Source organism: Thalassophryne amazonica, chromosome 14 (genome assembly GCF_902500255.1).
Source record: "Thalassophryne amazonica chromosome 14, fThaAma1.1, whole genome shotgun sequence".
Lineage (NCBI taxonomy): Eukaryota > Metazoa > Chordata > Actinopteri > Batrachoidiformes > Batrachoididae > Thalassophryne > Thalassophryne amazonica.
Genome location: NC_047116.1, coordinates 97,224,536 through 97,250,731, shown reverse-complemented (window position 1 = coordinate 97,250,731; position 26,196 = coordinate 97,224,536). Strand labels below are relative to the sequence as shown.

The 26,196-nt window shown below is 43.8% G+C and overlaps 1 protein-coding gene across 1 annotated transcript in view; it reads right to left on the bottom strand.

The window, feature by feature from the left end:
- Positions 1-26,196, bottom strand: part of kcnh3 (potassium voltage-gated channel, subfamily H (eag-related), member 3) — a 404,423-nt gene that overhangs the window by 141,066 nt on the left and 237,161 nt on the right. Inside the window, 1 exon segment of the mRNA XM_034186593.1 lies at positions 11,170-11,304. Within this exon segment, the coding sequence (XP_034042484.1) occupies positions 11,170-11,304 (135 nt within the window).

Genomic DNA, 26,196 nt, shown 5'->3' with positions numbered 1-26,196 from the left:
AATAACCACATTTCAAAGCATTGTTTTGAGAGAGGCAGCGCTAATTTACACGACGAACAGAAGGTGTTTGGAACCCTCCCACACGTCCACACTCGTCTTTATTTTCAGTTTCCCATTCTGTTGTGTATTTTGTCTCAAATTACCGAATGAAGCCACCGTTCTTTTGTCACAATTCACAGACAGTTCAAGGTCTCACACAGGAGGACATTAATAATGTCAAGACATCTGTAAAGGTTCCACCAGTGACTGTTCAAAGATCCAGATCAGAGGTCAAAGTTCAGGTGATCGCTCACCGTGGCAGCACTAATCAAAAAGCAGAAAACTTTGATGGTCTCAGATGAAGTCCCACTGGAAAAAGAAAGAGCTGCAGTTCCTCGACTGGTCACTTCCCGCCCACTTGTCAGCCAGGCCCGCCCCATCCAATGAGAAGGCTGAGTCGACACTCGGCAGTCACCTGTTGTTGCCTCATTGTATTCTTATGATGTGATATTGCATTAGCACTGAGCAACAATTAATACATTTTGTCAAAAAAATCTGGTTCATCTTCTGTGATTTTTATGAATTTATTTTCAGAGTACAGTGGTCCCTCACTATAACGCAGTTCACCTTTCGCGGCCTCGCAGTTTCGCGGATTTTTTTAGTGCAATTTTGCATGCTTTTTTTTTTAAATAGCGCATTGTGTTCTGCGTTCTTATCGGGCGGGCCGGTCGCGGCACCGGTCGGCATCACTGCGATTGCTCTCACCGCCTCCGATGCTCTTTCTGCGGGCTCGGTAAATGCAGCAGCGGGCCACCTCCTCCTGTCTGCTGTGCGGAATTGCGCCAAATCTGGCAACAGGTCCAGAGATACACTCGCTGTTTTGATCCGGATGTTGATCGCAGCTGCAGAGCTCCGTGACCACCAAGAGAGGACTTGGATTCTTTGCAGGTCCCGCATCCGTACCTCCGGAGGCAGTGAGCGAAGGGAGAGCTGCGCATTGTGTTCTGCGTGTGTCTGTTTATAATCTTCTCGCACAGAAGAAAAAAGAGAGTGTTTACACAGGAGAGAAAAGTGAGAAAATGTTAATGCCTGTTTGAGAAAAGTGTATAAAGTGTGCAGTGAGGGGTTTTACAGCCTTAAAACATCTATAATAATTGCAAAGAATAGCGCTGACTACTTTGCTGGTTATTTTTGAACGTAACTCCCGCGATAAATGAGGGAGCACATTTTTCCTTAAATAAATAGTCTTCTGCCGGCCCTCATCATAATGCCAATAACAACATGCACCGTCGAACGGCTGTTTTCTGCTGTTAAATGGATAAAAACATCCACCAGAACATCCACGTTGACTCACAGACTGAATGCACTGTCCCTTGAAAGAGAACTGACCGAATCGTTGGACTGTGATGACGTGATAAGAGAGTTCAACAAAAACCCCGTCGTCTCCTGCTGTAGCATTAAAAGGATTCATCAAATGTAAGTGTGAGATCATTACTTTTTTCTTCTAAATAGGCCTAATTGTTAATATTATATTGCAACTGCCACGAATCATGTTGGTGTCCGTTCTGATGGTTTTTAATTTGGCCGCTGAGCCAACCTGTTTTCATGTTGCGGATATATTTAGAATTTTTATTTTAAAGGACTTTACATGACTAAGCGTTGCGTTGCTGCATTGTCCATGGGGTGCTTGTGTCTGACACTTTGTGTCTGTGTAACTGTGCACACAGCGTCTGTGCAGTTGGCTGAGATGTGTTCATCATTAAACTTGGAATTCATTTTTGAAACAATGCCTTATTTAAATACCTATTGATGTTTTGGGTTTAGGCCGAGCCAAGTAGGCTACCAGACTTGCACTGAATGTGTGTGTGTGTGTGGCGCTGCACTGCAGCTTGCATTATCCATGAAGAGTACTTGTGTCTGACGTGTCACATCTGTGTGTTCACTTTGCCAGTGCTGTAGGCTAAGTGATAACGTTGCTTGCGATGTCCAAACGAGGCAAACTTTTTCAAACAGTGTATTATAATTCCTACACCTTACCTACAACCACAAAGGTTGGGCCCGTCTGATTTTTTCTGGGCCCACCCGCTTTATGATTTCTGCCTACGCCCCTGCTCACTTCAGGCTGGCTCCAAAAGTGAGCAGGTTCCCAATCAAGGGAACAAAAAAACACTGCTGACTGAAACACCACCTGATGGTGGTTTTTGGATCAGGCTGAGGATCTGGGGTGTATTAGCGGCAGCGTTAATTCCAACAGTTTATTCGATGAGGAGATCACAGATGGATGATCCACTTTGCATTGAAAGCCCCTCTGGCTGTGCACCTGTATCCTCTGTGTTACCAGGACACACGCACAGGAGAAAAACATACTACCTGACTGGACGGTCAGAAGGGCGCCGTGCATCAGAAACCACACAAAACTTAAAGGGATATTTTGTTCAGAATATTAGCCATCCCTATTGAAGTACATAACAGTAATACAGCAGCCAATCAGCAGATCTGCTGATGACACTTTCTTTGAACTTCAAGAAGTCGTCATTATATCTGCTGCTCAACTCTTTGGGAAGAAGCATTTGGGACAAAGTCACACACGTTATCAAACACCGCTGATCACGAGAAGGCAGATTCAGTGCACGCATACACACACACACACACACACACACACACACACACACACACACACACACACACACACACACACACACACACATATATACACACACACATACACACACACATATACGAGGGCTGTCAATAAAGTATAGGTCCTTTTTATTTTTTTCAAAAACTATATGGATTTCATTCATATGTTTTTACGTCAGACATGCTTGAACCCTCGTGCGCATGCGTGAGTTTTTCCACGCCTGTCGGTGACGTCATTCGCCTGTGAGCACTCCTTGTGGGAGGAGTCGTCCAGCCCCTCGTCAGAATTCCTTTGTCTGAGAAGTTGCTGAGAGACTGGCGCTTTGTTTGATCAAAATTTTTTCTAAACCTGTGAGAGACATCGAAGTGGACACGGTTCGAAAAATTAAGCTGGTTTTCAGTGAAAATTTTAACAGCTGAGAGAGATTTTGAGGTGATTCTGTCGCTTTAAGGACTTCCCACGGTGCGAGACGTCGCTCAGCGCTCTCAGGCGCCGTCGTCAGCCTGTTTCAAGCTTAAAACCTCCACATTTCAGGCTCTATTGATCCAGGACGTCGTGAGAGAACAGAGAAGTTTCAGAAGAAGTTGGTTTCAGCATTTTATCCGGATATTCCACTGTTAAAGGAGATTTTTTTTAATGAAAGACGTGCGGACGGATCCGCACGTCGGGACACAGCCGACACGGTGCGGCGGCACAGGAAAAACACCTCCGTGTTGATAACCATTTGTAAAATCCAGGCAGCTTTTGATGGCTTTCAGTGGAGTGAGTATATGAGAAATTGTTTAACAGGCAGGACATGTTCCAACTTGTCCTTAAGGCTTTCAACAGAGGTGTTTTTCCTGTGGCGGAGCGTCGCGGCGGCTGCGTCCCGACGCGCGGACCCGTCCGCATGTCTTTCATTAAAAAAAATCTCCTTTAACAGTGGAATATCCGGATAAAATGCTGAAACTGACTTCTTCTGAAACTTCTCTGTTCTCTCACGACGTCCTGGATCAATAGAGCCTGAAATGTGGAGGTTTTCAGCTTGACACAGGCTGACGACGGCGCCTGAGAGCGCTGCACGACATCTCACTCCGTGGGAAGTCCTTAAAGCGACAGTATCACCTCAAAATCTCTCATCAGCCGTTAAAATTTTCACTGAAAACCAGCTTAATTTTTCGAACCGTGTCCACTTCGATGTGTCTCACAGGTTTAGAAAAAATTTTGATCAAACAACGCGCCAGTCTCTCAGCAACTTCTCAGACAAAGGAATTCCGACGAGGGGCTGGAGGACTCCTCCCACAAGGAGTGCTCACAGGCGAATGACGTCACCGACAGGCGTGGAAAAACTCACGCATGCGCACGAGGGTTCAAGCATGTCTGACGTAAAAACATATGAATGAAATCCATATAGTTTTTGAAAAAAATAAAAAGGACCCTTACTTTATTGACAGACCTCATATATCCAATCCAATCCACTTTATTTATAAAGCACATTTAAACAGACCCGTCTCCAAAGTGCTGCACAACAAAAGCATAGACATGGAAAATAGCAATAATAACAATAATAACAATAAAATAGATAAGATAAAATAATACATAAATAGATAAAACCATGATAAAAAAAAATAAATTTCAATTAAAAAAAAAAAAAAAGACACAAGGACCGTACAACTCACGCGGTGTTAAAAGCCAAGGAATAAAAATGGGCCTTAAGACGGGACTTAAAACACTCCACAGTGGGAGCAGATCGGACATGTGGGGGCAGAGCGTTCCAGAGTCTGGGACCGACCACGGAGAAGGCTCTGTCCCCTCGAGTTTTAAGTCTCGTCCTAGGCACCATGAGCTGGGACTGGCCCTCGGACCTCAGAGCTCGTGCTGGAGTGTAGACCTGGAGGCAGTTGATGATATATTGTGGGGCCAGTCCATTCAGAGCTTTAAAAACAAACAAAAGTATCTTAAAATCAATTCTAAAACGTACAGGGAGCCAGTGCAGAGAAGCCAAAATTGGAGTAACATGCTCACGCTTTCTGGCCCTTGTTAAAAGTCGAGCCGCTGAATTCTGGACTAACTGCAGTCGGGAAAGTGTGTTATGGCTAATCCCCGAATAAAGTGCATTGCAGTAGTCTAAACGAGAAGAAATAAAAGCGTGCATGACTTGTTCAAACAATTTAAGATAAAAGGTTTCACTTTTGATAAAAGACGAAGGTAAAAAAACCTAAATTTTAAAACCGCGTTAACCTGTTTATCAAATTTAAGATCGCTGTCTATGGTAACACCAAGGCTGGTGACTTTGGGACGCACAAAACTTTGGAGAGGTCCCAAGTCAAAGCGGGAATTGCCAAACAGATATACATAAACATATACATATATAAATACATACACAAACAAACATATATACACACATACACACACACACACACACATACATACATAAACAAACATATATACATGCACACACACACACACACACACACACACATACATACATAAACGAACATATATACATGCACACACACACACACACACACACACACACACACACATACATACACATATATACGCACACACACACACACACACATACATACACATATATACGCACACACACACACACACACATACATACACATATATACGCACACACACATACATACACATATATACGCACACACACACACACATACACATATATACGCACACACACACACACACACATACATACACATATATACGCACACACACACACACATACACATATATACGCACACACACACACACATACATACACATATATACGCACACACACACACCATATTGGCCTCTCTTCATTGGCTCCCTGTTAATTCTAGAATAGAATTTAAAATTAAATAATCTTAGGGACCTCGTAGTACCATATCACCCCAATAGAGCGCTTCGCTCTCAGACTGCAGGCTTACTTGTAGTTCCTAGGGTTTGTAAGAGTAGAATGGGAGGCAGAGCCTTCAGCTTTCAGGCTCCTCTCCTGTGGAACCAGCTCCCAATTCAGATCAGGGAGACAGACACCCTCTCTACTTTTAAGATTAGGCTTAAAACTTTCCTTTTTGCTAAAGCTTATAGTTAGAGCTGGATCAGGTGACCCTGAACCATCCCTTAGTTATGCTGCTATAGACGTAGACTGCTGGGGGGGTTCCCACTGTCACCAAGTGCTTGCTCACAGGGGGTCGTTTTGACCGTTGGGGTTTTTTCCGTAATTACTGTATGGCTTTTGCCTTACAATATAAAGCGCCTTGGGGCAACTGTTTGTTGTGATTTGGTGCTATATAAATTTATTGACTATTGACATATATATATATATATATATATATATATATATATATATATATATATATATATATATACTCAACAAAAATATAAATGCAACACTTTTGGTTTTGCTCCCATTTTGTATGAGATGAACTCAAAGATCTAAAACTTTTTCCACATACACAATATCACCATTTCCCTCAAATATTGTTCACAAACCAGTCTAAATCTGTGATAGTGAGCACTTCTCCTTTGCTGAGATAATCCATCCCACCTCACAGGTGTGCCATATCAAGATGCTGATTAGACACCATGATTAGTGCACAGGTGTGCCTTAGACTGCCCACAATAAAAGGCCACTCTGAAAGGTGCAGTTTTATCACACAGCACAATGCCACAGATGTCGCAAGATTTGAGGGAGTGTGCAGTTGGCATGCTGACAGCAGGAATGTCAACCAGAGCTGTTGCTCGTGTATTGAATGTTCATGTCTCTACCATAAGCCGTCTCCAAAGGCGTTTCAGAGAATTTGGCAGTACATCCAACCAGCCTCACAACCGCAGACCACATGTAACCACACCAGCCCAGGACCTCCACATCCAGCATGTTCACCTCCAAGATCGTCTGAGACCAGCGACTCGGACAGCTGGTGAAACAATCGGTTTGCATAACCAAAGAATTTCTGCACAAACTGTCAGAAACCGTCTCAGGGAAGCTCATCTGCATGCTCGTCGTCCTCATCGGGGTCTCGACCTGACTCCAGTTCGTCGTTGTAACTGACTTGAGTGGGCAAGTGCTCACATTCGCTGGCGTTTGGCACGTTGGAGAGGTGTTCTCTTCAACTCTATGCGAAGGAGATGTGTTGCACTGCATGAGGCAAATGGTGGTCACACCAGATACTGACTGGTATCCCCCCCAATAAAACAAAACTGCACCTTTCAGAGTGGCCTTTTATTGTGGGCAGTCTAAGGCACACCTGTGCACTAATCATGGTGTCTAATCAGTATCTTGATATGGCACACCTGTGAGGTGGGATGGATTATCTCAGCAAAGGAGAAGTGCTCACTATCACAGATTTAGACTGGTTTGTGAACAATATTTGAGGGAAATGGTGATATTGTGTATGTGGAAAAAGTTTTAGATCTTTGAGTTCATCTCATACAAAATGGGAGCAAAACCAAAAGTGTTGCATTTATATTTATATATATATACACACACGCATACACATACATATATACACGCATACACATACATACACACGTACATATATACACACACATACACATATATACATACACATAAATAAACACACACACATACACATATATACACACACACAAACACATATACATACATATATACACACACATGTACACATTCACACAGACACACACACAGACATATACACACACAGACACACGTGCGCACACACACACATGCGCACACACACACATATACACACACACGCGCACATACACACACACGCACACACACACATACACACATATACATATACACACACAGGCACACACACACACACACACACTGCACCTTTAGAAGAAGTTAAATGACTAAAGATTTTTAGTAATTATTTCTATGCACAATGACAAATGAGCATTATTATAAAATTATTGGAATTCACAGATCGATCGCAGTATGTGTGAGTTTGTACCTTTGCTGAAATGAAATGATCACGGGGGGGGGGGACTGACCCACAGGCAAATGATATAAAGACAGGAAGGAGCTTATGTCCTGAGAAACCCACCAAACTGATCCCAAACCAGCCTAAATTTTAAGTACAGGCTGTTTGTTTGAATTTCCCACCGGTGCTGTTTTCTGCTCAGGGGTCTCCAGCTGTGCTACAACCATTACAAAAGTCTACACTCAACAATTACTGGCACACATTGACAAACTTACAGTAAATCATCACTTTTACATCCAATTTTCTTTAAACAAGTCACATGAACATTTTCAAGTCACTAAATATGTTTTGTACTTCACTGACATTTATTTTTATTGAGAAATGCGCACAGTATGGCACTTTATTGTAAATCTGTCTGGAGTAGAGAGTTCTCAAAAACCAAGTAACCATGCAAGAAGGAGAGCAATGAGGGAAGCCACCATGACACTCATGTCACTCCTCTGATGGAGTTATAGGCCTTTGTGGCTGTGATTGGAGAAACATCACCAATTACAGCTTCATAATGAAGCAGAACAGAGAAGAACTCAGTGGGAGAGTTCAACAACCTGCCCAGCCAACCGGAGCTGAAAGCTCAGGTCTTTGACTTAAGACAAAGAAGATGACTGCAGTGAGAGGTTTCAGGGATATCGGACCACAGTGGGTCTGCAAAGTGGTTGTGGACATTGTTTTCAAAGACATCACTGCAAAACCACAGTGCCTGGCCGGGCCCGGCCCGAAAGCGCAACGTGGGCCCGCCCTCCTGTGGGTTCACCACCTGCAGAGGGGGCCATGGGGGTCGGGTGCAGAGAGGACTGGGTGGCGGTTGAGGGCGGGTGGCCCTGCGGCCCGGTCCACGCTCACAGCCTTTGGCTGTTGAGACGTGGAATGTCACCTCGCTGGGGAGGAAGGAGCCTGAGCTTGTGAGGGAGGTTGAGAGGTACCGACTAGAGATAGTTGGGCTCACCTCCATGCACAGCTTGGGCTCTGGTACCCACCTCCTGGAGAGGGGCTGGGTGCTCCACTTTTCTGGCGTTGCCCATGGGGAGAGGCGGCGGGTGGGGGTAGCATTGCTCATTGCTCCCCAGCTCAGTTGCAATGTGTTGGCGTTCACCCCAGTGAATGAGAGGCTCGCATCCCTGTGCCTTCGGGTTGGGGACAGGTCTCTCACTGTTGTCTCGGCCTATGGCCTGAGCGGCAGTGCAGAGTACCTGACCTTCTTGGAGTCCCTGGGAGGGGTACTAGATAGTGCTCCAACTGGGGACTCCATTGTTCTCCTGGGGGACTTCAATGCCCACGTGGGCGGTGACAGTGAGACCTGGAGGGGGGTAATCGGGAAGCACAGCCTCCCCAATCTGAACCTGAGTGGTGTTCAGTTGTTGGACATCTGTGCTAGCCACAGTTTGTCCAGCATGAACACCATGTTCGAGCACAAGGGTGTCCATAAGTGCACGTGGCACCAGGACACCCTGAGCCGGAGGTCGATGATCGACTTTGTAGTCATATCATCTGACCTTCGGCCACATGTCTCGGACACTCGGGTGAAGAGAGGGGCTGAGCTGTCAACCGATCACTACCTGGTGGTGAGTTGGATCCGCTGGGAGGGGAGGAAGCCGGTCAGACCTGGCAGACACAAACATATCATGAGGGTCTGTTGGGAGCGACTGGCAGAACCCTCTGTCAGCGAGGTCTTCAACCCTCACCTCCGGGAGAGTGTGAAGTGTCCAGGATGAAAATCAGCACCTCCAAAACCGAGGCCATGGTTCTCCACCGGAAAAAGGTGCTTTGCCCTCTTCAGGTCAGTGGCGTGTCCTTGCCTCAAGTGGAGGAGTTTAAGTATCTCGGGGTTTTGTTCACGAGAGAGGGACGGATGGAGCGTGAGCTCAACAGACGGATCGGTGCAGCATCTGCAGTGATGTGGTTGCTGTATCGGACCGTCGTTGTGAAGAGAGAGCTGAGCAGGGGGGCAAAGCTCTCGATTTACCAATTGATCTACGTTCCGACCCTCACCTATGGTCATGAGATTTGGCTCATGACCGAAAGAACAAGATCACGAGTATAAGCGGCTGAGATGAGTTTCCTCCGCAGGGTGTCTGGGTGCTCCCTTAGAGATAGGGTGAGGAGCTTGGTCACTCAGGAGGAGCTCGGAGTCGAGCCACTGCTCCTCCACGTCGAAAGGAGCCAGCTGAGGTGACTCGGGCATCTTCTTCAAATGCCTCCTGGACGACTTGCTGGAGAGGTGTTCCGGGCACGTCCCATCGGAAGGAGGCCCAGAGGAAGACCCAGGACACTGTGTAGTCTTTAGTCTTGCAGCTGGCTTCGGAATGCTTCGGGGTTCCCCCGGAGGAGCTGGGGGAGGTGTGTTTGGATTGGGAGGACTGGGCGGCTTTGCTTGGGCTGCTGCCCCGCGACCCAACCTCGGATGAAATGGAAGAAAATGGATGGATGGATGGATGGATGGATGATGGATCACTGCAAAACAAATACATTGTCCATAAGTTCAGGGACGCAACTGTAAACTGATTTTTGTCTGTCAGCCCGTCTTTTTTCACCAAAACTTAACTTCTCAAATGGATAAACAGTCAAGACCTTGCCAGACATTTAAGCAGCTTTCTCAGCATTTCAGGACGTCTGATCCAACCCAAAATTCAGTAAAAAACATTTACACATTTATAAATGTCAGAAATTCATACTTTTTGGCATGCAGAATTTTGACCTGCCAGTACTGATGTGTACAAATTTAACTTTTGAGGGTTTTTTTTGCTTTTGAGTATTAAGACACAAAAGCTTGCTGAAAGGAAGTACAGAAGGAAGGAATAGCGCATCGCAGTCCTGTTTGAACCCTGCATGATATTGCGTGATGTGACCACTTACAGGGACCTCCGCTGCTGTTGTACAATATATACACAGCATAACTTCACACGGATAAATGGTGTACTGTTTTCTTTCCAGCTGCAATCACTGAAGCAATTGCAAAAGTGTTGATTTTTCGGTTCCCATTGGAGAAGGGAAGACAAAGGGAGCGGGAGACGTTGTGTCGGTAAGTGTTAGCCAACACAGCTAACCAGAGTAGCTGTGTTCTCTCACCTGCAAAGCTCTCTTGACATGTTTGAGCTCCAGGTCATAAACAAACCGCAACACATATCCACTTTCTACCATATTGTCACTTTTTCTTTGTATTTTCACTTTGTTTGTATGAAATTTGCCCAAAAACCCATTGAAAATGCCCTGGGGTTTCCGCTGGAAGTAGAGAAATTACGTCATATGAGTCATATTTTACCCCTTTAGCGCCCGCCCTCAAACAAGACTGTGGTGCCCAGTTTCTCCTGACAAGCAACTTACAGATAGAACAATACCTGGAGTGATCAAGCTCATGTTGAAGGAGAAGTTCTCAGTGTGCAAACTCTTTGCTTCTTTATCTGGTCTTTGAGTTCAGGCTCCAGTGTTGTTTTCAAGTTGTTTAATCTTGTCAACATATTAAAGGGGTCACTATGTAAGCTATGTTTCAGGTACCTCACATGGGTTGGTTGAGTGGTGGTGCAGTTCAACCTTACTGTCCTTCTGTGTGACAGAAGCTCTTTCACTGTGACTATCGTACGATGGACTGACCTGTGTCAGGTCCTTGCTCAGGATCTTGGTCCTTCTTCTTGTCAGTGATGTCTTTGTGGGACACCAGGAATAGAACCACTTCACCCTTTTCATTCTTGATGGGCACAATGTCCAGGAGACACCAGAACTGTGTACCTGCAATCAACAAACACACAACATCAATCACATTAAGAGATTAGATCATTTGATTCATTAACAGGCTTTCAGCATTTTTCTGGTCTCAGCCATCAGAAGTGTTTAAGAAATGTTTGAATTTCCTCAATTTTCTGGGGATTAACAGATTTGAAGTGGTAAGGTTTTGGATTTGGTCTTGGCTCCTGGTATTTCCCATTTTGGATATCGATGTAGCCTCTTACGTCGGCAGTTTTGAATCATTCATTCATTCATTTTCTGCCACTTAGGGTACTATCTCACTGCGCTGTGATACCTTACTATGGCATTTACGAGGGATTTTGCATGATGTTCTCTGGGTGTCGCTTGCATCTTGCCTGAATTTTGAACTGTCTGAAGCTGGCGAGGTGACAAAGGTCATTGCCAAAGCCTCACAGAGCCTTCGCAAGCATCACAAAGCCCTCTGAATGTAGTCTCTGTAACTCACAATGTGCACGAAATATGAGACAGCTTGTGAGGAGTTGACAACACACTTTTCCTTTTATATGATCAGTTGTCGTCCTGCGTCTTTGTTTGTCTGTGTGATTATTGTTTTTTTTGTGCTGATGGGGTTTTTTTTCCTCGTTGCTGCTGTGTAACGCAGCGGCTATGAGGGTTTTTTTTATCTTCCTTACCTCGTGTGTGCTTTCTATATGTGTTTATGTACCGGGCCGGCTTATGTTGTGTGTTATGTGTGTGTCGTTTGTTATGGGTCGGTCTTGGTTTGCTCAGCCCTGCTGTTGACCAAAGCAGGGATGTACATCTGGAACTGGTCCCCGGGCGCCTAATGGCGACTTCTGCTCCTAACTGGCAATTAGGATGGGTTAATGCAGTAGACACATTTCATTGTGCAGGGAACATGTTCCTTTGTGCATATGACAATAAAATTCTTTTGAATCCTTTGAGAAAGGAACAGCACTTCTAGAAGTGGCCGAGTGAGTCCAGCAGCCTCCAGCCACTCGGCTCTGCAGCAGGATGGTTCTGACCCGCTTACACATAATGAAATTCCTTTCGGAAGCTCTCGGCAATCAGTGTCTAAAAAGGAGGGGGGACCACACACACAAACACACACACACACACAGACAAATAAATATGTACAGAAGATGTATATATACAATATAAGTACAAATCCAATACACAAATAAAGCACTGGGCATTGGCAAAAGTAGAGTGCAGCATCGTGCCTCTGCGGGGTGGGGGGTGTGAGTGATTGTAGGGAATGACGTGTGTGTGTGTGTGTGTGTGTGTGTGTGTGTGTAGAGGGGCAAGAAGCTTAACTGACTACAGAAAATGACGTGTGGGTGTATGCAGGGGTATTGGGATGCTTGGTGACTACAGGAAGATGATGTGTGGGATTGTGTGTGTGACTGCAGGAGAATGATGTGTTTTAGGAAACAATAGGAAATGAGCTTTTTCCTATCGTGCCCCAGCTCTGTGGAACGATCTGCCGGCACACATTCGGCAGTCGGACACTGTGGAAACCTTTAAATCATGTTTAAAGACTCATTTATTTTCCCTGTTTTATCATTAGTGTTATGATGTGTTTTTAATCTTGTATTCTTTTACTGCTGTTTTTCATTTATGGTTGTTTTTATTGTGTTTTAAATTTTTAATTGTTTTTTATGTTGTGAAGCGCCTTGAGACGATTTTGCCGTGAATTGGCGCTATATAAATTAATAAATTTGAATTTGAATTTGAATTTGATGTGTGCCTGTGTGTGACTGTGCACTGGGGGAAATGGATATCACAGCTCTGGGGAAAAGCTGGCTCTCAGTCTTGTGGTCCATGTTCTTATGTTCCTGTACCATTTCCCTGATGGGAGTGGTACAAACAGTCGATTGCCTGGATGGATGGAAGCCGTTGCAATATGCCTGACCCTCCTCTGGATGCACCCAGCATATATTTAATCCATATCCCTGAGAGGACGGGAGAGGATGCGCTCTATTATAGCCCTATAAAAGTTTATGAGCAGCCGAAAGGAAAGTTAATCTCTTTTCAGTTTCCTTGGAAAAAAGTCTTTGCTGGGCTTTCTTTACCAGGCAGGATGTGTGGAGGGACCAGGTCAGGTCAGATGTGATGTGGATGACCAGGAATCTGATGCCGTCCACCTGCTGTACCGCCTCCCCATGGATAAAGAGGGGAGGATGTTCAGTCTTTCTGGACTGCCTGTAATCCACAATGTCTTCCTTGGTCTTACTGGTATTCAGAACCAAGTTATTGGCTGTACACCATCCTGTCAGGTGTTGGATCTCCTCTCGGTAGTGAGCCTCATCATTGTCTGATATGAGGCCCACCACTGTGGTATCATCTGCAAACTTGAGGACCAAGTTAGAGGGATAGATGGATGAGCAGTCATGTGTGAAGAGGGTGAAAAGAGCTGGGCTGAGCATGCAACCCCGTGGTGTACCAGTGTTCAGAACCAGTGTGGATGATGTACAGTCGCTGGGTGATTGACCATTGAGAGAACAAGGTTGTATATCCATGATATAAGAGCTTTCTTATGGGGCATAAGTTCAAAGAGGTCCTCCCAAGGATGTTTAGGGGGTTGAGAAAGGAACTTCAGAAAAATAGTAGATACACAATGTCTAATTTGAAAGAGAAATAAATGAGAGGAGGGCAGGCCATATAAGGAAGACATACCAGTAAAATTAAGGAAGCTATTATCCTTAAAAAGATCACTGAAACTTTTAATGCCCTTTTTACCCTATAGATGAAATGTAGTGTCTAAGAAGGAAGGAGGAAAGAGGTGATTCTTACATAATAGGTCAAGAACAAAAGCAGAGATACATCTGAAGTGATGTTGAAATTAATACCATATTTTAAGAGAAGCTGTCATGACCGGCCCTGTTCCAGGCTTCGATCCCTTTTTTGCCCCTTTCTGTGCAGCAGCTTCTTTTCCCGCTTTGATTTATTAGTGCTTTATTTTCATCGTGTGTTCTATTTTTGCTTGTTACTTTCTTTCTTTGTTACTTTTATACTCCAGTCATGTTTCAGTTCCGTTCTGGTTTTGTTCTATCAGTTTGTGTTTTTATGGGTCTTCATTTAGTTATCATCTGCCTATTTTTGCTGTTCTGTTATAGGTGGTTCTCTAGTGTCAGGTTTTATTTTCACAGTCTCTGTTCAATTTGTAAATTTGTTTAGCCACCTTGGTTTCTTAGTCTGTTCCAGTTTAGTTTTGTTTTGGTGATGTTTTCTTTCAGTTCTCATGTTCATGCCTGGTTTGTCATTGTATTATATTCTGCCCCTGATTCCTATTGTAGCTCTGTTCTGCTTTTGCCATTTGTTTCCACTCCGCACCGCCCATCAAGTCTTCTCATCTCATGCCCAGTTATTTATTTTACTTCACTTCACTCACACTATTGCCGCCAGCTCATGTGTCTGTCTATTACATCAATCCACTCTGTGTTCCCCTTCCTTCACTATCTTGCACAGTGCTTACTCTTTGTCCACTAGCCACTCCCCCTTTCTAGAATCTTCCCTCCACACATGCACCTTGTTACCTAATCAGTCTATACATGCACTTCGTTTACTCCACCTGTTATTTAAGCCTCCACAAACTCACAGCTCACTGCCAGATTGTTGTCTAGTACACTTTCCAGCGCCCTTCATTGTCCTGATTTTGTCTTGCCGTGTTACAAACCCTGCTCTGTTGTCTTCGACCATGTCTCTTGCCTCATCCCGGTTGTCGGTGTTTGCTCATGCCTCTGAATCCTGCTTGTTTATGACTGCGTCTCAGCCTGGCCCTTCTTGTACCTCTGCCTCGCTGACTGATTACATGTGTACCGAACCTGATGCTGAAATAAAGACCACGCTTTCTCTTACACCCAAGTCAAGTCTGGGAGTCTGTATTGCGGGTCCAACCACTCCTGGTGCCAGGCTGCCGCCCGGCTTGACAGGTGCAAGCACAACAGGATTATCTGTGTACTGAGACAGGGAAACAAGGAGGGATGAAAATAATAAGACAGGGAGAGAGGTAGACAAACATGACTGAGCTTCTAACTGACACCAAGTTATATCGGGATCTCTTAGCCAGTAAATGTATTTTTGCATGTTTGCTGCCCAGTAATAAACCATCAAATTAGGTAAAGGCAGACCTCCACTGAACTGACATTTTCGTAATAATGATTTACGTAGTTTTGGAGTTTTGCCTCCCCGCATAAATGAGGAAATCATTTGATCGACAGATTTTTAAAAATGTTTTGGTTAAGAACAAATGAATACACTGAAATTGGTATAAAAACCTGGGTAAAACATTCATTTTCACTATATTAATCCTACCTAAAAGAGATACTGGTAAATTAGCCCATCTTTGAAAAGCTGACCATACATTGGACAATAATGGAGTAAAATTTGCAGCCTGCAGAGCCTGATGTGAACCAGTTACATTTACTCCCAAGTACTTAAAACCAGAATGAGTCAGATGGAAGGGAAGATCAGTTTGTCTGAGATGCTATGCAGCTACATTTGTAGGCAAGCATTCACCTTTTTTGTCTGTTAAGCCTATAGCCAGAAAAAAGAGCCAAACATATGGAGTACCGTCAAAATAGATGTAAAATGGCTAGTTGGATATGTGACATTCAAAACTAAATCATCTGCATACAGAGCAACCCATGCTCCCACAAATCACACCTTGGAACAAGGAAGAGATTCTGAGACTCATTGATAGTGGCTCTATTGCTAAATCAAAAAGTGAAGGGGAGAGAGGACAACCTTGACATGTACCACATGACAGAGTGAAATACTCAGAATTTACATTATTAGTAATGCTAGAGGGGAAGTATACAGTACAAGAGACTAATCCAATAAATAAATCTATCCCCCAAAACAAATTTGTTCAGGACTGCAATAAGGTACTCCCATTGCACTCTATCAAATGGTTTTTTCGCCATCCAATGAAATTACCACTTCAGAGAGATTACTGTGATGGTTGGAGTACAGTATATTGAAAAGGGTATGTATATAAAAAAAGAAATGCCTTCCTTTGAAAAAAAACAGTCTGTTCATTTGATATAATAGAAGCGTGGATTCCATCTATATGGGACACTAACATTTTGGCCAAAATTTTCACATCTACATTAAGGAGGCTAATGGGTCTATAGGAAGCACAGGAAGTCATATCTTTTCCTTCCTTGAGTAGGAATGAAACGGAGGCACCTGTTCCAGCAATTACTCAAAAACTGACAAACGTAGTGGGGCTAATTTCATATGAATCTTCTTATAAAAATCAGAAAGGAATCCATCAGGGCCAGGGGGTTTGCCTGACGTAATGATTCCATCAAGTATAAAATCTCCTCCAGATTAATGGGAGCATCAACTTCTACTGCTTTTAAAGTATCAACTGCAGGGATTTCTAGGTCATCAAGGAATTGTTGCATATTTTTAGTTGGGAGGAAACTCTGATGTGTAAAGAGTGGCATAAAATGATTTAAAAACAGAATTAATTTCAGTTGGGTCAGATGTCAAAGTACCTGATGTATTTTTTATTTGTACAATTTGGCGGGTGACAATGTGACACCTGAGATGGTGGGCCAATATGTGAGTAGCTTTATCACCATATTTTATTATTTTATTGTTTATGTTATTTTTAATTTAAGGGCTGTGCCTTGTGGATAAAACTGGGGTATTTCCACAGCCACGTTTTACATACTAACAGCATAGTAGCAGCCCACAGCCATCTTGAGCACTTTGTTCACAAACATGTCGTCATTTCAGCTGTGTGAGTGGTGCTTGGTGGCATTCGTGCACAAATCCTTGCACCTGCAAAGGCCACATGAGTAGGACTTGGCACTGACTACTCATGATTTTTGGCCCAATTTTCACCACCAGTCCATGTGACATTCAGTCCTCATTCGGGCGACATGCGCTAAAGGCCCGGTCCCACTGCTGTTTAGGAAGATTTGCACATGAATTGCACACACAATTAATTTATATTCGCTAAACATCTGTTACAACCAGGATTACGTACAGCAGTGGACAGAAACGGAAAGAAGCTGGCTGCGCTTGCGTATGCTGCATCGTAACAGAATCTACCGTTGGTGCTGATAAAGGAGGAAGAGAGAGCTGCTGTCAAAAATGACCGGCCCTTATTGATAGTTGCACACAAACAAATTTCTGACCCCTTGGAGGCAATTGACGGATGTTAGACGAAGTCCAGAGTCTGAAACTGTGGATATTGCAGAATATTTGCTAAGCAGGGATGAGAAATCGCTACTCTGCCGGCTTTGTAATGACTACAAGGAAGGTGGGCCTCACATATAACCTCTTTGGTGTCACGTTTCTTTTGATAAGTTGACAGACACGATATGTGCATGCATGCAATTCATTTATAGAATATGTCAATATTACAATATTACGCACCTCGTCATTCATGGCACGACATTACAGTCATAAGCCGATGCACAAAAATGGCATCATCAGCCACATTATAATTCAGCACAGTTTCAGGATATTGACAAAATAAATGTGTGCAAGAAACTTACAATTTTAGTCCGTCTTTTACGTCCGTCTGGATCTTTCTTTTCTGTGGGGAAATTGTGTAGAATGAACGGAGGTTTACAACCATACGAGGGCTGTCAATAAAGTAACGGTCCTTTTTATTTTTTTCAAAAACTATATGGATTTCATTCATATGTTTTTACGTCAGACATGCTTGAACCCTCGTGCGCATGCGTGAGTTTTTCCACGCCTGTCGGTGACGTCGTTCACCTGTGAGCACTCCTTGTGGGAGGAGTCGTCCAGCCCCTCGTCGGAATTCCTTTGTCTGAGAAGTTGCTGAGAGACTGGCGCGTTGTTTGATCAAAATTTTTTCTAAACCTGTGAGACACATCGAAGTGGACACGGTTCGAAAAATTAAGCTGGTTTTCAGTGAAAATTTTAACGGCTGATGAGAGATTTTGAGGTGATTCTGTCGCTTTAAGGACTTTTCACGGTGCGAGACGTCGCGCAGCGCTCTCAGGCGCAGTCGTCAGCCTGTTCAAGCTGAAAACCTCCACATTTCAGGCTCTATTGATCCAGGACGTCGTGAGAGAACAGAGAAGTTTCAGAAGAAGTTGGTTTCAGCATTTTATCCGGATATTCCACTGTTAAAGGAGATTTTTTTTAATGAAAGACGTGCGGACGGGTCCGCGCGTCGGGACGCAGCCGCCGCAACGCTCCGCCACAGGAAAAACACCTCTGTTGAAAGCCTTAAGGACAAGTTGGAACATGTCCTGCCTGTTAACCAATTTCTCATATACTCACTCCACTGAAAGCCATCAAAAGCCGCCTGGATTTTACAAATGGTTATCAACACGGAGGTGTTTTTCCTGTGCCGCCGCACCGCGTCGGCTGCGTCCCGACGCGCGGATCCGTCCACACGTCTTTCATTAAGAAAAATCTCCTTTAACAGTGGAATATCCGGATAAAATGCTGAAACCGACTTCTTCTGAAACTTCTCTGTTCTCTCACGACGTCCTCGATCAATAGAGCCTTAAATGTGGAGGTTTTCAGCTTGAACAGGCTGATGACGGCGCCTGAGAGCGCTGCGCGACGTCTCGCACCATGAAAAGTCCTTAAAGCGACAGAATCACCTCAAAATCTCTCATCAGCCGTTAAAATTTTCACTGAAAACCAGCTTAATTTTTCGAACCGTGTCCACTTCGATGTGTCTCACAAGTTTAGAAAAAATTTTGATCAAACAACGCGCCAGTCTCTCAGCAACTTCTCAGACAAAGGAATTCCGACGAGGGGCTGGACGACTCCTCCCACAAGGAGTGCTCACAGGCGAATGACGTCACTGACAGGCGTGGAAAAACTCACGCATGCGCACGAGGGTTCAAGCATGTCTGACGTAAAAACATATGAATGAAATCCATATAGTTTTTGAAAAAAATAAAAAGGACCGTTACTTTATTGACAGACCTCATATTTCTTCTTCTTTCCATCTTTGGGTGGACTCGGTGGAGCTTTGCAGTTGTATGTCTTCAGCCAACTTTCAAGCCTATAAATTACGTTTGAGCATTTGAAAACAGCACAATGCGCACCTGTCATTATTGTATGCATCGCTTAAGGCTTAAAGCCTTTGAAACAATCCCTGTAAGCCTTAACTTTTACAGTCCGCTAACGCTACTGTATACGAAATTCAATGGGATCGGTGTGAGTTTGGTAGCTGGAATTTTTGCCCCCATTTGACCCATGCATGCGCGTTGTGCACTTCGCTTATTATCTGTAGAGGCACGTTTTTGTGTTCCCAGAATTTTTGAGCTGCACAAAATTTTGGTTGCGAGTGACATCCATGCGGGTATTTGCTTGGGACTCCGGCGAGGGCAGTCGCATCTCCTCCTCTCTCCTCTATCTCTGCTCCAACCTTCAAAGTCCCTACTTCACCAGACTGTGAATTCTTCAAAATATTGGATTAATCATGGAATTGATCAGCTGGCCTCTGAACGCTATTGACACCATTTTTTCTACAAGAAGATCAAGGCCGGGGGATCCTGCGTGCCTGGATGGAACTTACCCTGCGGGCTATGTTCTTGACGCCTGGGAGATGTGGCGGGTTGCATGCTTTACGCCTTTCTCTGTCGAGGACGTCGAGGATTTATTCATATTTCGTTTCATAGTAGGAGGGCTGGTACTTATGGCTTATGTGCTGCCCTGACCTACCGGAAGATTGGCAAGATGGCTGCCGCCAAAACCACGACCCCTTGCTTGTCTGTCATGATTAATGAGTTGGGCAAGGCGATGCATTCTCAGACTGCATTAACCCTTGAACTCAGACGCAAATTGGATAACATCTCGGAGCAAATGCACGCCTTGCAGGAGAAGGTGAAGATTTCAGAGGCCGGGGAATTTTCATAATTGGGACCTGGTTTGTTCATGTGAAGCTGGAAAAGTGTTTTTCACTGCTCAACCACAAACATGGCAGGCTTATCAGCCTCTCAAGGATAAAATGCCCATTGGTTTTCCTCCAGAAGAATCTCTCCAGCCTTGGGAAGACTGGCTGCCTGCTTATCTCTCTTACGCCAGTACACAAGGACAGACAGATTCACACATGGACAAAGACTGAAGCATGCTCCACTTTCCCCCCTACCTCCCCTCCTGCCCCCCATCACACACCCCATCCCGGCCACCGCTCACGCCACCCCTTTTCCCCTCCGGGGGCTGCGTGGTTTTAGCTGTGGCAGGTCCCGTTCCCCCCAAGCTAGTGGTGGCACGACTCCTGTTGCAGCAGCTACCACACACTCACATCGCCTCAATTTGGAAAACGGACTGTTTCAAGTTTAGTGCACATAAACAATGTCAAATGTATATGTGTTGTCTTAATTTTGATGTGTGCCATTATTACAGTAAACAAGTAATAATTGTGGATTAATTGCTGTATCTTGTCTGTGGAAATGTAAGTGTGGACGTAATCTCGTTATTGCACTTGTAATGACAATGACAATAAATCTCATCCATCCATCCATCCATCCACCTTACATACGCAATACATACACAATCTGTGCGCTGTATATCTGCTGATATCCACTGATATCTGCAACTGACGGGGAATTGCGGCTTAGTGGACTGGGACAGTGTGTAAAACGGATATATAGCGTGCCTATCACGTCCACATCACGGACTAAATTAAATTGTAGCGAATGCATACAGATTGGCCACAAATAAAGCGTTTGTATTACGTCTGCTTTGCAGCTGATTTGCAGACAATTTGCGAATGCATAGCAAACACCACATAAATCCAAAGTACTATATGTGGCAGAAATCGACATACCTGCCAGTCAGTGCCAGTCCAGCTGTGGAGATGTACAGATGTAGTTATGAATCCCCAAAGACGTAGTGTGATAGTTGCTGCCATCCAACAACATACCAATCAACTTGTCCAAGTCCAGCAATTGGTCCAGAGGCTGTGGTGTTGGTGTGAATAGTGATGCCGACAGGCCCGAGTGCGCTTCTTTTATGACCACAATGCAGAAGCCGCGCACACACAATACAACCGCTGTTTCCGTAACATGTGAGCAATGCATTCTCAATACATCTGTAATATGTCAGTGATAACTGCAATGTGTCCGATCTGTTTCCTCAATACATGCGTGATACATCCGTGATTGTTCGTCATATATTCGCTATACATTATTAATATATCCGTAAGTCAAACTGAGTAATTTGTCATTTCTGGCCAATTTTGTGGCGGACGACAACGAACACCCGACATCTGTATACTCAGTTCATGCGCGATTAATCTTCTCCCCAGTGGGACCGGGCCTTAAGGTGTCATAAGTACCAATTCAGTGAGATACTGTTGAGCTGAGCTGCAGTGCTTCAGGTCTGGGTGTCTTCCAGCCTGAAGACAGCTGGTTGATTGCATCAGGTGGAAATGAGTCGGTGATCAAGGGAGTTTGGATGCAGTCACTCACAAGACAATGGGGAGTAACCAGTGTGTAAGAGAAATCTTTGGAGTGCTTGGGCTTGGGAAAAAAAGAGAACTGCATGACTAAAGCTTGTTTAAAACAAAGGAGAGGATGCAGTGAGTGTTGATTTATGATGTGTCTTTGTAGCTGTGCTTTGAAAATCATTTGATTGAAAATTAGACTTAAAATGAAGTGTTTAAAAGTTTAGAGGGTAATGTGATGTCTCGTTGTGACGTCAGACTTGACCAGTTGTTCTCACTGTGTTTTGTACAGTAACACTACCTCTAACCTTAGTGACATGAAATTTGGGGTTGCCTTGCAGCAGTGAGAAGTTGGATGTCTAGAAACTTCCTACTTTTAAACTCTGATAAGACTGAAATGATGGTTCTTTGTCCAGTGAGACATCTGCATCAATTTGACCAGTTAACACTCAGCCTAGGCTCGTGTGTCATACATCACACTGACAAAGTGAGGAACCTTGGGGTAGTTTTTGATCCTTCATTGACCTTTGACCTCCATATTAGAAATATTACTAGGACTGCTTTCTTCCACCTGCGAAATATAGTGACGATTCGTCCCATCCTGTCTATGGCTGATGCTGAGACCCTGATCCATGCGTTCATCTCTTCTAGATTGGACTACTGCAATGTTCTATTTTCTGGTTTACCGCAGTCTAGCATTAGGGCTCTCCAGTTGGTTCAAAATGCTGCAGCCAGACTTTTGACACAAAGCAAAAAGTTCGACCACATTACACCCATTTTGGCGTCTCTTCACTGGCTTCCTGTCCCAGTGAGATCAGATTTTAAGGTTCTGCTACTAACCTATAAAATTATTCATGGACTGGCATCTCCCTACCTAGCTGACCTAATTAAACCTTACGTACCGGCCTGGGCTTTACGTTCTCAGGGTGCAGGACTACTTTGTGTCCCTAAGGTGAATAAGAAGTCTGCGGGTCACAGAGCTTTCTCTTATTGTGCCCCTGTTCTGTGGAATGATCTCCCTGCATCAATAAAACAGTCAGATTCTGTGGAGACTTTCAAGTCCAGACTTAAGACGCACTTATTTTCCCTTTGATATGGCTAGCATACTGGTACAGTTTTGTTTTATGCTTTTTATTCTTTTAATTCATTTATTAGTAATTGGAGCAGGCCACGGCCTCAACTTTACCTAAATTATGGGTCTTTTAGTTAAGTTTAGGGCTAGCGGCCGGTGATCACCTTAGTATTTCTTCTGTTTTTCTTGTTGATTAATGCTGGCAAATTATACAGTTTTTTTGTCTTTCTGATGCCTGATTCTGTTTTTCTCTCTGTTTAAGGTGCAGCTCTATCGGGAGATGGGTGTGGTATTTGTGCTGGAGACCCTCCTGTCCTGTGCAACAACAGCATTTCTTGTATATTCGTCCGTGAATTGTTCTGTGAATTGTTTCTGTAATTTGTGTCTGTATCATGGCCCAGGCAGAGGGTCACCCCTTTGAGTCTGGTCTGCTTGAGGTTTCTTCCTCAGAGGGAGTTTTTCCTTACCACTGTTGCTCTGGGGGTTGGTAAGGTTAGACCTTACCTGTGTGAAGCACCTTGAGGCAACTCTGTTGTGATTTGGCGCTATATAAAGGAAAATAAATTGAAATTGAACTGAAATTGAAATGCGTATTTACAGAAGTTAAAACCTGTTGAAGTTGTAAGGTTAAATCATTATTGAACAGTGCTTTAAGATTATTAGGAGTACTTTAGATTTGGGATTTTCTACTTATTTTAAGATGAATTTTAAACTACTACTAAAAAAAGTATTTTATATTTTGGGTTATGGTCATTGATTATGGTTTCATGATTACAGTGTCTTTGTTTTCTATGTGTTTGTATTTAAAGGTTTTTCACCTGTGCTTGACCTGTTATAGTTTATCTTTCTTCCATTGACCGTGAGCTGAGTGCACGAATGAACCGTCTGTGTGTAAATGTGGAGATGTCTGGAGTTACTTGATGTGGACATGTCCTGTCTCTGGCAGTCAGTCTGTGAGCAGGACGTATGTCCTTTTTTGTCCTTTACATGTTTTGTGAGTAAAGCCGAATGGACAAAAACATTTGCAAACCCTAAATTCGTACATGTTAGTTTCTGTCTCTTCCGTGTTTTGCAGCAGTTAGGCAGCTGTGAGGAGCTGAGCTCAACCCTACCCCAGCAGAACGGGCCTGGGTGCCAGGCTGTTACAAAAAAGTAATTTAAATTCAACATACAGTGCCCCAGACGTGTGGCAGGAGACATCAAAAGCAAAGCAATTTTGACTTATGGTTTGATTCATAAACCAAACTAATTCCAGACAGTTTATCGACATTAACATCAACTCCTACATTTTTATAAAGTGAAAAATATCGCACATATCTTTTACTTTTAAATTAATGCTCTCATTCTGAAGGTTTGAGCATTAAGACACAGATGCCAAAAGGCATGGGAAAATGAGCCTCGTCCTATCACTGGTTGGTTAGTTTATTTATATGTAAAAACCAACACACAAGTTACTGTAATGTGTGTGCTGGTTTTTACAAATAAATGTGTATTTGTAAATATGTCTTTTTTTCATTTGTAAAAAAAAAAAAGGCATGAAAATTCTGTTTAAGTGTCATTCGGTGCAACGAATAGCGACCGTGTGATAGCTGGTTGCTATTCACACTCCCATCTATGACCAGGCACCTAAGTGGCTCTGCTCTACTCTATTCTACTCTTCTTCTTCTTTTTTTTTAAAGATATTTAGATATACCTTCGTATACACTAGTAGAGTTCTACCTTGGAATTGGAATATATTATAGAAGATACACTTTACTGAATTTTCATGGCGGTGTTCTATGCATTTTGGGTCACACGTCTGTGCTGTTTCATGATGAAAGTAAATGACTCTTCCTTACAGCAGTGGGCAGGCGCACAAAGACAGACGCTCTATCTCGTTGTTTGTGTTGGGTTTGTGATCGCCTTTGACTCTACTTAGAAGCATTGGCGGTGCTTAAACTCAAAACTGGTTTGTCAGTAGCTGACAGTGTACCGGAGTCAATACTAAAAGTTAGCTGTATCTTCCGCTACATTCTTTAGCAGTTTATTGGTTTATCGTTAGAAAAGTTAACTTTTCAGTTAGCGGATTAGCGGTTAGTGAAGCTAACCTTTTGATTAGCTGTGGCCACCACTGCTAACATGCCACACACAGGCGAAACACACGCTGTCTGTGTGTATCTGTGCTGTCTGTCAGGCAGAAAAACACCAGGTTCTTCACAAATTCCAAATCTGTGAAAAAAAGGAGGTGGAAAAAACAGAAACATGCTCCAATAAATACCACTGAACTGTGTGCACACACGTAGAGGTCACATGATGCGCACGTGCAGAGGTTCAATTACATGCATGCGCAGCAGTCACATGACGTGCATATGCAGCGGTCACGTGAGATGCACGCGCAACAGTCACATGACATGCACACGCAGCGGTCACGTGAGATGCATGCGCAGCAGTAACATTCAAGATTCAAGGTTTTATTGTCATATATACAGTAAGGAAACATGTTTCCCTGTACAATGAAAGTCTTTCTTTGCTGGCCCCTTGTAGGTGCCAATAAGGAGAATCTAAAACAAATAAAAATAAAAGCAACTATAAAAGCACCACACAGTAAAAGTGATTCTAGACAGCAGCATATGAGAAAAAAAACAAAACAATATAAATATAAGCTTTGCAGAGAAGGAACTATGGAGTGGCAACTGTGTACATATCTGTGTACATATAGTGAACAAGATCAACTGTATGTGCCTCTTAACCAGCTGTGTGGTGTTGAGCGTCTAAGGGAGGTCCTCACTGATGTATTTAAGGCTGCTCACCCTCTCCACTTCAAGCTCCCAAATGAACAGTGTCCGGTGAGGTCTCCTCTCCTTCCTCCTGTCCACTAACATCTCCTTGGTCTTGTTCATGTTGAGGGTGTGGTTATTGTCCTCACACTATGATACTAGACAGGCCACCTCCCTCACATGACATGCATGTGCAGCGGTCACACAACATGCACATGTCTCCGAGTACAGAGTGCCAATGGTTGCCACGTGTGCTCGGCACTTCCAGGTGTATTGCAGCCTAATTTCATGGCAGTTCGTGATGACTGAGCTTTAATGGCAAAATGTTTTATGTTTAAGATTCTCAGAATGACCACAAAGCATTATAGCATCAAACATAGTTCTTGGTGGTGCAGGGAACTCTAAACCCGCAAAGACCTGTCTGGAGTCAGTCGCCTCCCTAACAGGAACTGATGTCACAGTACAATAAAATTACAGAGTTAACAGTTTGTCACCTCAGACTTCATAAAGAAGAAGAGCCTTTATTGTCATTATACATACATACAACAAAATGTGTCCTCTGCATTTAACCATACAAATTACAGTTAGACACAATTCAGCCACAGTCCGGCGCCCAGGGACCAACTCCACATGCAGAGACGCTGCCTTGGTCAGGGGCAGAGAAAAGAGCAAACCCCAAATAA